At 40.4% G+C, this 12,018-nt stretch overlaps 1 protein-coding gene across 4 annotated transcripts in view; it reads right to left on the minus strand.

Annotated features, from left to right (window-relative positions):
- The window catches only part of INPP5E (Inositol-3-phosphate synthase), a 43,886-nt gene that overhangs the window by 18,215 nt on the left and 13,653 nt on the right, over positions 1-12,018 (minus strand). For all 4 annotated transcript variants that reach the window (XM_045767550.2, XM_069312481.1, XM_045767551.2 and 1 more), the window contains exons 5-10: positions 9,311-9,397; positions 8,820-8,938; positions 7,399-7,510; positions 2,738-2,848; positions 995-1,106; positions 32-115 (exon numbers count right to left, since the gene is read on the minus strand). In XM_045767550.2, coding sequence (XP_045623506.1) covers positions 32-115; positions 995-1,106; positions 2,738-2,848; positions 7,399-7,510; positions 8,820-8,938; positions 9,311-9,397 — 625 coding nt within the window. The remainder of the gene's footprint in view (positions 1-31; positions 116-994; positions 1,107-2,737; positions 2,849-7,398; positions 7,511-8,819; positions 8,939-9,310; positions 9,398-12,018) is intronic.

The following is a 12,018-nucleotide window of genomic DNA, read 5'->3' on the forward strand; positions in this document are numbered from 1 at the left end:
TAATTCTAAATATATTGCAGCACAAACTTACCAAAGAACTGAAAACCAATTCCCACACCTCCTTTCGTCTTATAAGCAATGCCAGGACGAAGACTATAAGTATCTTCTTCTGGAACTGTAAGAAGAAAGCGAGTGAATATCATATATCCAACAATTCAGGCTCTTCGCTACTGCATATATCTGTCACAGAGTAAGAGATACATTCTCCAAGACAAATGGTTAACTATTTCAAGGCATTAATAAAAGTCAACAAAACTGAGCATGCCACAGTAAGTTTGACTGCACTTCCATCTCTGCTTACACTATTGTTTAGTTCTACTGCATATATCTGTCACAGAGTAAAAGATACATTCCCCAAGACAAATGGTTAACTATCTCAAGGCATTAATAAAAGTCAACAAAATTGAGCATGCCACAGTAAGTTTGACTGCACTTCCATCTCTGCTTAAACTATTGTTTAGTTCTAATCGTAAATAAGATGTACTGTTCATACTCTGTCCAGTTAACTCGACAAAATTACCCACTAAATATTTTACAGGATTAAGTAAGAGTAGAGCAGTTTTCCACATGAACAACATCATCAATACAAGTACAGTATAACTACTGTAACTACTTCTATCAAGCTTTCCTTCCTCAAAAGTACTCTCCTCCTTTGAGGAGTGAACTTTATTTACAAACTTCTCTGGACTGAATTTCTTCTAAGAGTTGAAAACCTTTCAAGGAGCGAGTGAAACACTTGCCAAGGAATTTCACATGCAGATACTATTACGTAAGTGAAGCAGTAATTGCGTTCTTGCACTAAAAATAATAAGAACATTTGGCAGGAATAGGGATTGCTGCAGCTAGTATATACCAGCAGAAATTTGTTGTAAGGGAAGAAAAGGAAGCCACAAGTAAAGAAAACGTAGACGAGGATAGGAAGCAGGGAAAGAATGATAAGGAATAAGAGTTTGAGCAGAAGGACATGTAATAAGCAGAGTAGCAACCTTCTTACCTGAGCAAAACCAGAGGAGATCTCTACGTAGGTATATGGTGAGATGGAGAACACCAAATATAGCTGAGGTAAAGAGTACATGAGAGGGACCAATGGTAGCCTGTAAGCGTACCTGAAATTTGTTTAAATATTTATATATGTTGCTCAATGCAACAATGATCACAAAAACACTGATCCAAGTATGCAGAATAACCACATGTGAAAAATAGAAAATGCTTAACGTATTTTCGGCTAATTCGCCTTCATCAGAGCAAAGTAGAATGATTCTACTTTGCTCTGATGAAGGCGAATTAGCCGAAAACGCGTTAAGCATTTTCTATTTTTCACATGTGGTTATTCTGCATGTTGCTCAATATTGAGTACTACAGCAGTCAACCATGCATGAACTCTCTAATGTTCTAGAAAAAGTACAGAAAATGTAAATACTGTATACAATATCATATTACTATATCTAGAAATATGGAACCATGACTACTGTTACACATCATGTATGCATCTACTGTATTCTAGAAAAGCAGAGCTCAGCCTAGCAAACAACATATACAAAAAATAAGCTTCCTGTTTGAAAAAGAAAGAATGTAATAAATTTACACGATAATATTTTAGTTACCAGTAACCACAACATTTAAAATACAGCTACATAATTCATTCAAATCTCAAACTAATGATTGTGAGTTGTATGCGAGTTGTTCATTTTCTGCCAATCATAATACCATACAAATTGCTTCATCTACTAAGAACACTGATACTTTGTTCATAAATATTTTGCTTTAAGCATTTTCAGCTTTCAAACTTAACCAGGCACAAGTGAACTGTCCAAACTTATAATTTACTGTAATTACACGAGAACAACAGATTTATTCACTTGGACCATCAGAGCCTCAAACCCAGGACTACAGAAGCGAAAAAAGGATGATACAGTACTATAGTTTGTATCCTTGTCTATGTCTGATATGAGGATAAGAAAAAGTACCGAAGCAAGCATGATAAATTGAGCAACTGAGCTTTTCATGGCAGGTGATCCAGGTTTAAATTTATTGACTATTACTGCAAACAGCTGTGTTAAGTTGGAAATCAGATGGGGGAAAGCCATAATGACTTGTTTGATAACACACATCAGAAATAAATCTCATTACGACAAGGGATTCCAGTCACCCAAACCATCACACATGCAGATGAGGAGTCACAATAAAGTGGCTGCAAAATGTTGACCAAACCACACACTAGAAAGTGAAGAGACAACGACCTTTCGGTCTGTCCTGGACCATTATCAAGTCGATTGTAATTGTCAGACAGACTGACAGATGTGCTGGGACAAGGGAATCTGTTTTGCTGAAACAAACTGCATCCTCAAACATTCAGCGAGGAAGAATGTAAGCAGCCACACATCACAAAACTCACATGTGGCTCTCACGAAGCCTGGCGAGTCGGGCTAAGGGTTGGTGGTATGAGAGCTAAGCCTGGGCACCTACTGAGGGCTCACTTTCCAAAATTAATTCAGTCCAGTATATTCACATGATTTTAAAACTACAGTACTATCCCAACAGATTTTGTTAACCAACAGACACTCATAGAAGAATACAGTAGTAGTTATTTAGGATCAGAGTTGGTACAACTATGTACACAATATAAGATAATTCTGTGAGTACACGTTTACCAATGCTAAACTCTATTATAACTACTATATAAACTACAACTACTGTAAAAATATATGGTGTACAGTACAGTACTGTATATACGTACCTCCCACTCGGAGCGGCTTCCACCAGACTCTTGTGTGCCAACGACAAACATGTCAGGCATGTGGTCCATTTCATCAGGAAGCAAAAAAGCTTCTAGATTCATTGGTGGCTCCTACATACAAGTAAACAATTATGATGTATTACTAAATTTTAATGTAAACTTATATTAAATATATCTGTAAAATATACTTTATTGTGAAGCTCTGTACAGTCATTTCCAGCTAAAAGCGCTACATAAAATTTATAATCATGACCACTTAATCATTTTACACTTCATTACTTATTGTGTACTGTATATATATTCAAATTCAAACGTACTCCCCTTCAAATGTAATGTATTCCTTCAAAATTCTGTTTCCACTGGTAGCTTTAACATTTATTGCAAACTAAATATGAATTAACCTCAGTTTCACGGGATAGTTTTGTAAAATATCCCGTGACAATTCATGCGCACGTTTCTGACTGGCACCCATCAAGATGCACTTCAACAAAATGTCCCCGAACAGTGCACAAAATATCTTTTGCACACTGCACAAAAAGTCCATATAAGTAAATCTCATTAAATTAAACAAATAATTTAACAATTCTTTGAAATTAATTACAGTACTGTAATGTAATGGGCATATTTAATGTGACCTTTTTTTTTGTTTTCTGAGAAATATGTGCTAGACCCTGTTGTGCTTATACTTTCCCTCCATACCTGTCATGTGTTTATACTTTCCCTCCATACCTGTCATGTGTTTATACTTTCCCTCCATACCTGTCATGTGTTTATACTTTCCCTCCATACCTGTCATGTGTTTATACTTTCCCTCCATGCCTGTCATGTGTTTATACTTTCCCTCCATGCCTGTCATGTTTTCTTTCTTCCCTCATGTGATACTGCTACACGATTCTATAGACTCAAGGAATTTTTATATTTTTTATTTTATTGGACTATCGTTTAGTAAGAAATACTGTATGACTAGCAGCAGTATCAGTGGGGCAGAAATAAATAAGATGAAAGATGTAATTCAGTCACAAAAAATGCAAAATAATGATGAAACTTGAGTGACCATACTGTAACCAATCTGGTGAAGGACTATGGCATTGCACCAGCACTATTTCTGATGCAATGCTACCTTAAGGTTATCTTGAGATGATTTCGGGGCTTTTTAGTGTCCCCGCGGCCCGGTCCTCGACCAGGCCTCCACCCCCAAGAAGCAGCCCGTGACAGCTAACACCCAGGTACCTATTTACTGCTAGGTAACAGAGGCATAGGATGAAAGAAACTCTGCCCATTGTTTCTCACTCGGGATCGAACCCGGGACCACAGGATCACAAGTCCAGCGTGCTGTCTGCTCAGCCGAACGGCTCCCTCCCCTTGCTGAATACAAAAACTGTACATATTATATGAGAATTTATTCAGTAGTGCAAAACTATATCAAATGAAGCTTCACTGCAAATGAAATGTAAAAACCCAGCATTGAATGTAATGAAACTCCAATTTCTGAAGGAGCGCTGGTGGCTCCTGAAACTGTCTCACTGAGATGGCTCCCATCTACTACATCCCACCAGCCATGGAGTTCTATTTGGCCTACTAGGAACCAGAGCTAGAACCCCTTACAGAGCACAGAGCGGTGACAATACACAATCAAAACAGTCCATAGTAGGAAAGCAACACGTAAAGCATTTGGGAAGAATGATGTCTGATGACCTAATATTTAGGGAGCATAACCAAGCAAGAAAATGATAGAATAGTTCTCGTTCTCGATAGGATTAAATTTGTAAACCAAGGTACCACTGTCCATGGAAAATACTGAAGGGCCAGGTCCTAAATTTGCAGAGTAAAATAACAACATGCTGGTGTGAATGATATGGAAGGAAATTAAGAATAGAGCCAGTGAAAAGTAAAGGTACCATAGGGACAATCAGATAACACTGAGCATCAGAGGCTCAAGGTTGTTAAATATCCTCCCAGGAAGTATATGAAATATTGCCAGAATGAAAGTGGAAGCCTTCAATAGAAAATTACAGTTTTCTTCAAGAAGTGCCAGATCAACTGGGCTGTAGTGGCTATGTAGGCCTGCAATCTGCTCCAAGCAACAGCCTGTTGAACCAGGCTCTCAAAAGTCAAGCCTGGCCCCAGACTAGGCTTGGGGAGTAGACAGTCTCCCAGAACCCCACCCCAGGTACAATTCTTGTACCCCACTGGGGAAAGCATCCGGTCATACCCCGATTCCCGCCAGATGTGAAGACAACATCCACTAACCAATGACCTGGAAGGTAGGAGAAATTAGGGAGGGATTCACGAGGGAAGAGAAACCGCAGTTAGTCAGGACACCAGACCCATGAGACATGATCCAAGGTGGCACAGGCATGAGGAGGCACGGTAATTAACTAAACACTGAGTTGACAGAATCCTGTTAGACTGCCAAAATCACTGCACCTGAATATCAGCCCAGTATATGTTATCATAAACTGTTGCAAGAGCAGTGTATTACAGAATATCATTGATGCGAGGGTAGACAGCATGCTGGCTGGACTTCATGACACTGAGGATGAGCCGTGAAACACTAGCCTTGGAACAAAAACCAAGGAAACACGATCAACCCATAAGGTAACCACAAGGCAGAATCTGTGGCACGAAGGTAACAGTGGAGAGTCGCCACAAGGCACACTACATGATGCACCCCCAGCCAGACTAACCAAACATCAACAACCAAGGGACCCTTCCAAAAGCCTAATGACTGATTCTTTGACAGAAAAGAAGAATCACTGGAGATGAACATAATGCCTATCAGAGACAAAACAAACAAAACTCCAGAGAACAAACTTCTTTGGAGAAGAACATGATGCTCCCCAACTGTACAACTAGAGGCAAGTACCAAAAGAATAATAGGCTTAGAAAGGGAATCAGGACCAATGTGAACACCAGAAAATGTGAAGAAAGAAAGAAAGGCGAGGACTTGGTCCATGGACCAAGCAGGCTCAGGCAGCTCATGAGCAAGCTGGAGGCGAGACAATGCACGATAAAGCTTTCAAAACGGCGCCAAGGAAGTATCAATGCCAAATGGAGGCGGCCATCGGTGCTGAATGATATGATTCAACAGTATCTGGCACGAGATGGTTATCAGAAATCAACCAAGACATGAAAGCACCACATGAACGGAATCCTACCAGAGGTAGGACCTCCTTTTCCTGGTAGGACTTCAACCTGGCAAGGACCTGCAGCAACAGCTCAACTAGGGAAAAAGAGCTACAGAAACCCTCACTGCGATTAATCCAGCCAAAAGGCATCCAGTGCAAGGGCCTCGCGATCAGAGAATGAAGCCATGTAAAGAGGAAGGTGACAATTCTGAGCCAATACAAAGAGCTATATTTGGGTGCCTGAATACCTCACAAAGGCACTGGAAGCAGGTATCATTGAAAATCTACTCCTTGAAGATGGGACAGATCATCTGCACGAGTGTTGGACACTTCCCGACCATGACTTGCATGGAGAACCAAACCCAAATGGGCGGTACGATTCATAATACTGTAAGTACTATGATGCCACAACAAATTATACTCAATATATTTTACATTGTATATGCTCATGCATCAGAGTTTGGGAATACAAACTGACATTCAAATTATAAGTTTGCTAAGTTTGTTAATAGTAGAGTACTGTTATTGCAACAACTTGCCAGTATTACTGTTAATGCTGGTATTACTCCAGCAACCATGACTATGGTTATTACCCTTCTGTAATTTTTATGAGGCATTATGTGTGCTCAATCTAACCTATGTATATAAGACATGGAAAGTTTAAATCACAAATCAAATAATCTGACTAACCATCTGAATTAAATTTAATCCCATCTAATACCGATATAGAAAAACAAACTGCTGCAAATTTATATATGTAAAAGTATATATTTTTTTATACAACAAAATGCAATGGTTACAAATAATGCCTCAAGGCTAAACAATCATAAACATAAATGCATACACAATGCACCTAATTTTGCCCACACAGCTTCAGTACAGTATTACAAGCCCTCAAGAGATAAACATACAAAACTGGTAATCTGTGGACACGGCAGAGGTTCTCATTCATCAGGTATCACAACCAAGGCGTCCACTATCGTAATCACAGGCACATTCAAGAACATATCAGTATAACATGAAAGCCGTTTCATCTAATCCTAACACTAATCACAGAATGCGTTCATTGTTTCTAATGGTGAGCACATAGATGGCATACAGTACAAAACCAATCCCTGGTCACTGACCGCTGCATCCACCTTCAAAGGCACGAGCATACACTGACTGGTGCTCAAGGATAACAACTCCCATCCACATTCACTGAGGGAAATAAAACTATATTAATGAGACAAAAATTAAGTACTGTAAACCAGATTTGTTCTTTTCATAAATGAGTTTTAGTAGTATTTAGCATTTCAAGCATTACTGGAAACTAATTATATTTGATGAGAGAATGCCGCATTCTCTTTAATTTTCTTCAACTAGCAGACAAAACTGAAAAGGACCAAAGATAAAAATAACCAAATACACACTATAAAAGATTATAAGTAATCAAAGTACTGCAAATAGTTCAGGGCTGCTAACACTCTATATGCAGACTTTAGCCACCTACAAATCATCAAAGGGTTCAAACAGGCCACTGGTTATGCCCACCTTGCCATTCATGTTCCAAGTTGCAATAAAGATGTTAATGCTGCGTGTAGGAAAGTAGCGGTCTAACTCTGATGCCCCAAACAGGCTACTCAAACCTCCAAAAAGATAGTTCCTGCGAAAAATGCCAAGAAAATTAAAAATACAGCCCTGTATTAGGAAAGTTACAACCTTAAAAGTTTACAAAGTTTAGGAAATACACAGTACCATAGAAATACAAAATATAAATTACAATAAAAACTGGAGAAAAGCAAAATATGTATTAGTAATGAAAATGGAGTACAGTACAGTACAGTACAGTACAGTACTGTACTTTACAACAAAACCTCAAATATCCTGACCTAAAACAATGGAAACTTTAAAATAGCAGGAAGATTTTGCTACCTGAGTAGTTTACCATAATCCAGAACAGAGTACAGTACTGTACTACAATTCTGACAAAATCATCAAAATTTGGACTCCCTACGCATCATAACGTCCCGGTGATCATAATTTTCAAGTAGGTTTACTATGCTTATACCTTTGGAAGTCCTTGAAGTCAAAATGTCTGAGCAGCAAACATGTGAACATCTTCCATACATCTGGATAACGATGGCAACAGTGGCAACTTAATACAGTTGTGTAATTTACAATAACCTGGATTGAGTACATTACTACAGTAACTATAACGATAATATATTTAGACCTACAACGAATGTATTAATGTATAAAAGGAGGAATTTACCAGTATGTATACATTATATGTAGCATAAAAAATACAGGGTTGCAAGTGGGCTATTAGCCCATGTAAGGCAGCTGCTATTTACATCCTCATATGGGCAAATACACCCATATATGAATGAGTTTGGATCGCTCTAAATAGGAGCCTCTTCACATGGGCTCATAGGTCTTTTTCAGTATCCTAAGTTCTTATTGATACATACATTCATTCATTTTATTCATTAATTGACATGTATGTATGAATATGCATCATTGAATGAATGAATGTTTTTGTATATATGTATGCATGTATCAATAAGAACATAAAAAACAAGGAAAATGCAGAAGGCCTATTGGCCTATATGAGGCAGCTCCTATTCATATTCTTACAATCTCATTCATATATGAATTCATATATGAATTTTTTTCAGTTTGAAAATAGGCAAAGTTGATAAAATTTAAAGGATCACTAAGACAAGAGAAAGACTAGTAAAGAAGAGACATTTTAGAACGTCTTAAGTCAGATTACATAATCTTTAAAACTTCAGTGCATCTCTTTCTGTCTGAGATTTCACGGATCTTGATAATGACCCAATATGCTATCACTCCATTTCCTATTTATATCACCTGAATGAAAATGAATTATATTAGTACTTTATATGCACTTTACAAGACATGATTAAACAAAGCTAATAATTACTTAATTATATCACGAGAAAGCTTACTTTTTCTTTGCATCCACCGGTGATATCATAGGTAGCCCGTAAGAGTGATCAATGCTGCTCAGTTCGTCTAGAGAGGCTGAACGGCACGTTTGAAGAGAAGAGTCCAGCACATCATGATCCTAAGAACCCAAGAACACACAACTTCTATTGAAAATAATTTTGGTATATAGGAATAAGTATGGACACAATCTCCTAGGTTTTGTGCACAATCCCCTAGACTATAATGCCACTAATGCAGACATTAATAATGAACATTGGCAGTGTTCTTCTGGTAGAGAATAACATCTGATGGAAGAATATTATATTTAGGCAAGTGGATATTGATAAGATTATTTTGAATATAAATTATGTATGGAAGATTTTCTGCATGGATCAACTTGTTATATGATACAAGTTGATTATTAGGTAAATATGATTATAGATTATTAAATCAAATAACCTCATTTGATTATTAAGGTTAGGTAATGTTAAGTTTGAGAAGAACCACATACCTTGTGTTCCCTTTCATTTCCTTCAGAGCCATCACTTGATTTCTTGTATCCATACCATGATACTGACCGACCAGAAAATCCCTGTTCCTGCATACAAAGTGCTGCTTTTAGACTAACCAAAATGTATACATACTGTTATTATTCTGTACTGGTGCATTTTTAATGTTTTACAATATTACACTAAGAACTGATAAAATTCTCAGTAAGTTTAAACATTACAGTAGTTTAAAACCTAAGGAGTTGTGATATATTTTGCTGTGTACTGCACTCTGACAGGAAATTATATAATAGTGTAAAGACAGATAAAACTTTGTGCACTTTGCATTAGACGTTTTAGTACATGTCTTCACTATGCAAGATAAAAAAAAACAACTTTGAATATAACGAAACGCCAGTTTCTGGGTGAGACCTGGTGGCTCTCCGGAGCTAACCGGGCTGATGTGAATGCATTAGACCCTGGTATCAGTCAATGCGCATGGAGTTCTAGGCCTACCGGGAACCACGAGCCAGAACCTTGCCCCCTCAGAGAGGCATGAGGAGCAATGGCCTATAGAAACCCCTGTGTGGTTGGAAGCATCTACCATCTACTGGGTCAGAAAGGTAAGTGCCCCAAAACAATCCCCTATTCTGATTAAAATATTGCTACTAAAAGCCAAACTAGTGGACAGAACTCCCCAAATGAAAACGAACAAACAAGCATGACGTCACCACATCGCTGAGTAACCTCCCCTCCCCCTTCCACGGAAGGTGGAACCCCAGACCCTCGCGCAGACTATCCACCCGGCAGTTCTAAGGCTGGGTGTCAAAAAACGCGAAAATATGCCAACCGGTGGGAGGGAAGATGCCAGGGAGCCTCCGGGTCTCACCCAGAAACTGCCGTTTCATTACATTCAACGTTGATTTTCTGGGGGGAGCCCCTTTGGCTCCCCAGAACTACTTTCCCAAAGACAAAACAAGAAGGACTTACCCGGGAGGCAGTTGGCCTTCACTCCTCAATGCAAAGTCAAGACAACTGGCTGCAACCACTGACCCAATGCGACACAAGCCCAACTAAGCCCAGGAACATTGACAAGGTAGATAGCGGCCAGGACCCTGTTCGACCTCCAAAAGCCCCGTGCCTGAATATCAGCCCAAGACATGTTACCAAAGACGGCAGCCAGCGCTGCAAACTTACAAACGTCATGGGCATGAGGATAGACTGCAGGCTGGCTGGACCAAATAACCCTGTGGATGACCTGGGAGACCCAAAACCCAGAACAGAGAAGTAGGGAAACCGGGTCAACCCAAAGTGCATCCCCAGCCACCATGGGGGCCTCGTAGCCCGGTGGATAGCGCGCAGGACTCGTAATTCTGTGGCGCGGGTTCGATTCCCGTACGAGGCAGAAACAAATGGGCAAAGTTTCTTTCACCCTGAATGCCCCTGTTACCTAGCAGTAAATAGGTACTCGGGAGTTAGTCAGCTGTCACGGGCTGCTTCCTGGGGGTGGAGGCCTGGTCAAGGACCGGGCCGCGGGGACACTAAAAAGCCCCGAAATCATCTCAAGATAACCTCAAGATAACCAAGGCCGTGGCGTACAGGTAATGGTGAAGAGCTGCAACCAGACACAACACATGATACACCCCAGGCCTAACCAACCAAGCATCAACAACCCAAGAACCCCTCCAAAAAGCAGCAGTCTAGTTCTTCCGCAGAAAAGGAGGAGACGGTTGCAAACAAACCTACCACCAAGACCAAAAACAGCAGAAACCCCTGCGCAGGAGGAGAATATGAAAGTCCCCAACCCAACCCCCAGAGGCCAATGCCAACAGGAAAAAAGAGCCTTGGAAGAATAATCTTGAACTGAAGGGGCCACCAAAAACCGAGGAAGAGAGAAAAAGGAGAAACAGGAGCGAGAGGCGCACAACCTTGCCAGTTCACATCAGCCACAGAACTGAAGGGTGGATAGCCAGCACAGGGGTCTGGGGCTCCCCCTTCCCCTCCCGGGGAGTGGGGGTTGCACAGACGTCATGCTCGTTTACTCATTTTCATTTGGGGAGTTCTGTCCACTAGTTCGGCTTTCAGTAGCAATATTTTAATCAGAATAGGGGTTTGTTTTGGGGGCTTACCTTTCTGGGTGCCTGACCCAGTCGATGGTAGACATGGAATGCTTCCAACCACACGGGGTTTCTACAGGCCATTCCTCCTCATGCCTCTCTTAGGGGGGCCAGGTTCTGGCTTGTGGTCCCCAGTAGGCCTAGAACGCCATGCACATTAACTGATGCCGTCAATGAGCACAGACGTCATTTGATGAACACAGACAGTCTTATACATTCATATCAGCCCGGTTAGCTCCAAGAAGCTGAAGAGGCTCCCCCCCAGAAAACCAGTGTTGTATATAATGAAACGCCATTTTCTGGTTCAGCCCCGGAGGCTCCCTGGAGCTATCGAACTGTTATATGCTATATTAGTCTGGGGCATCAATCAACGGAGTTCAGCCTACCTGGGACCACGAGCCAGAACTTGACCCCCCTCAGAGGCATAGGGAGCAATGGCCTATGGAAACCCCCATGTGTTTGGGAGCATTCCGTGTCTGCCATCAACTGGGTTTAGGCACCCAGAAAAGTAAGCCTAGCAAAACAGACTCCACTTGGTAAGAAATTGCAACCAAAGACCGAACAGAGAGGCAGAACTCCCCAAAACTTAAAGCAACAAGCAAACATCATACACC

This window comes from Procambarus clarkii, chromosome 72 (genome assembly GCF_040958095.1).
Source record: "Procambarus clarkii isolate CNS0578487 chromosome 72, FALCON_Pclarkii_2.0, whole genome shotgun sequence".
In the NCBI taxonomy this organism is placed as follows: Eukaryota; Metazoa; Arthropoda; class Malacostraca; order Decapoda; family Cambaridae; genus Procambarus; species Procambarus clarkii.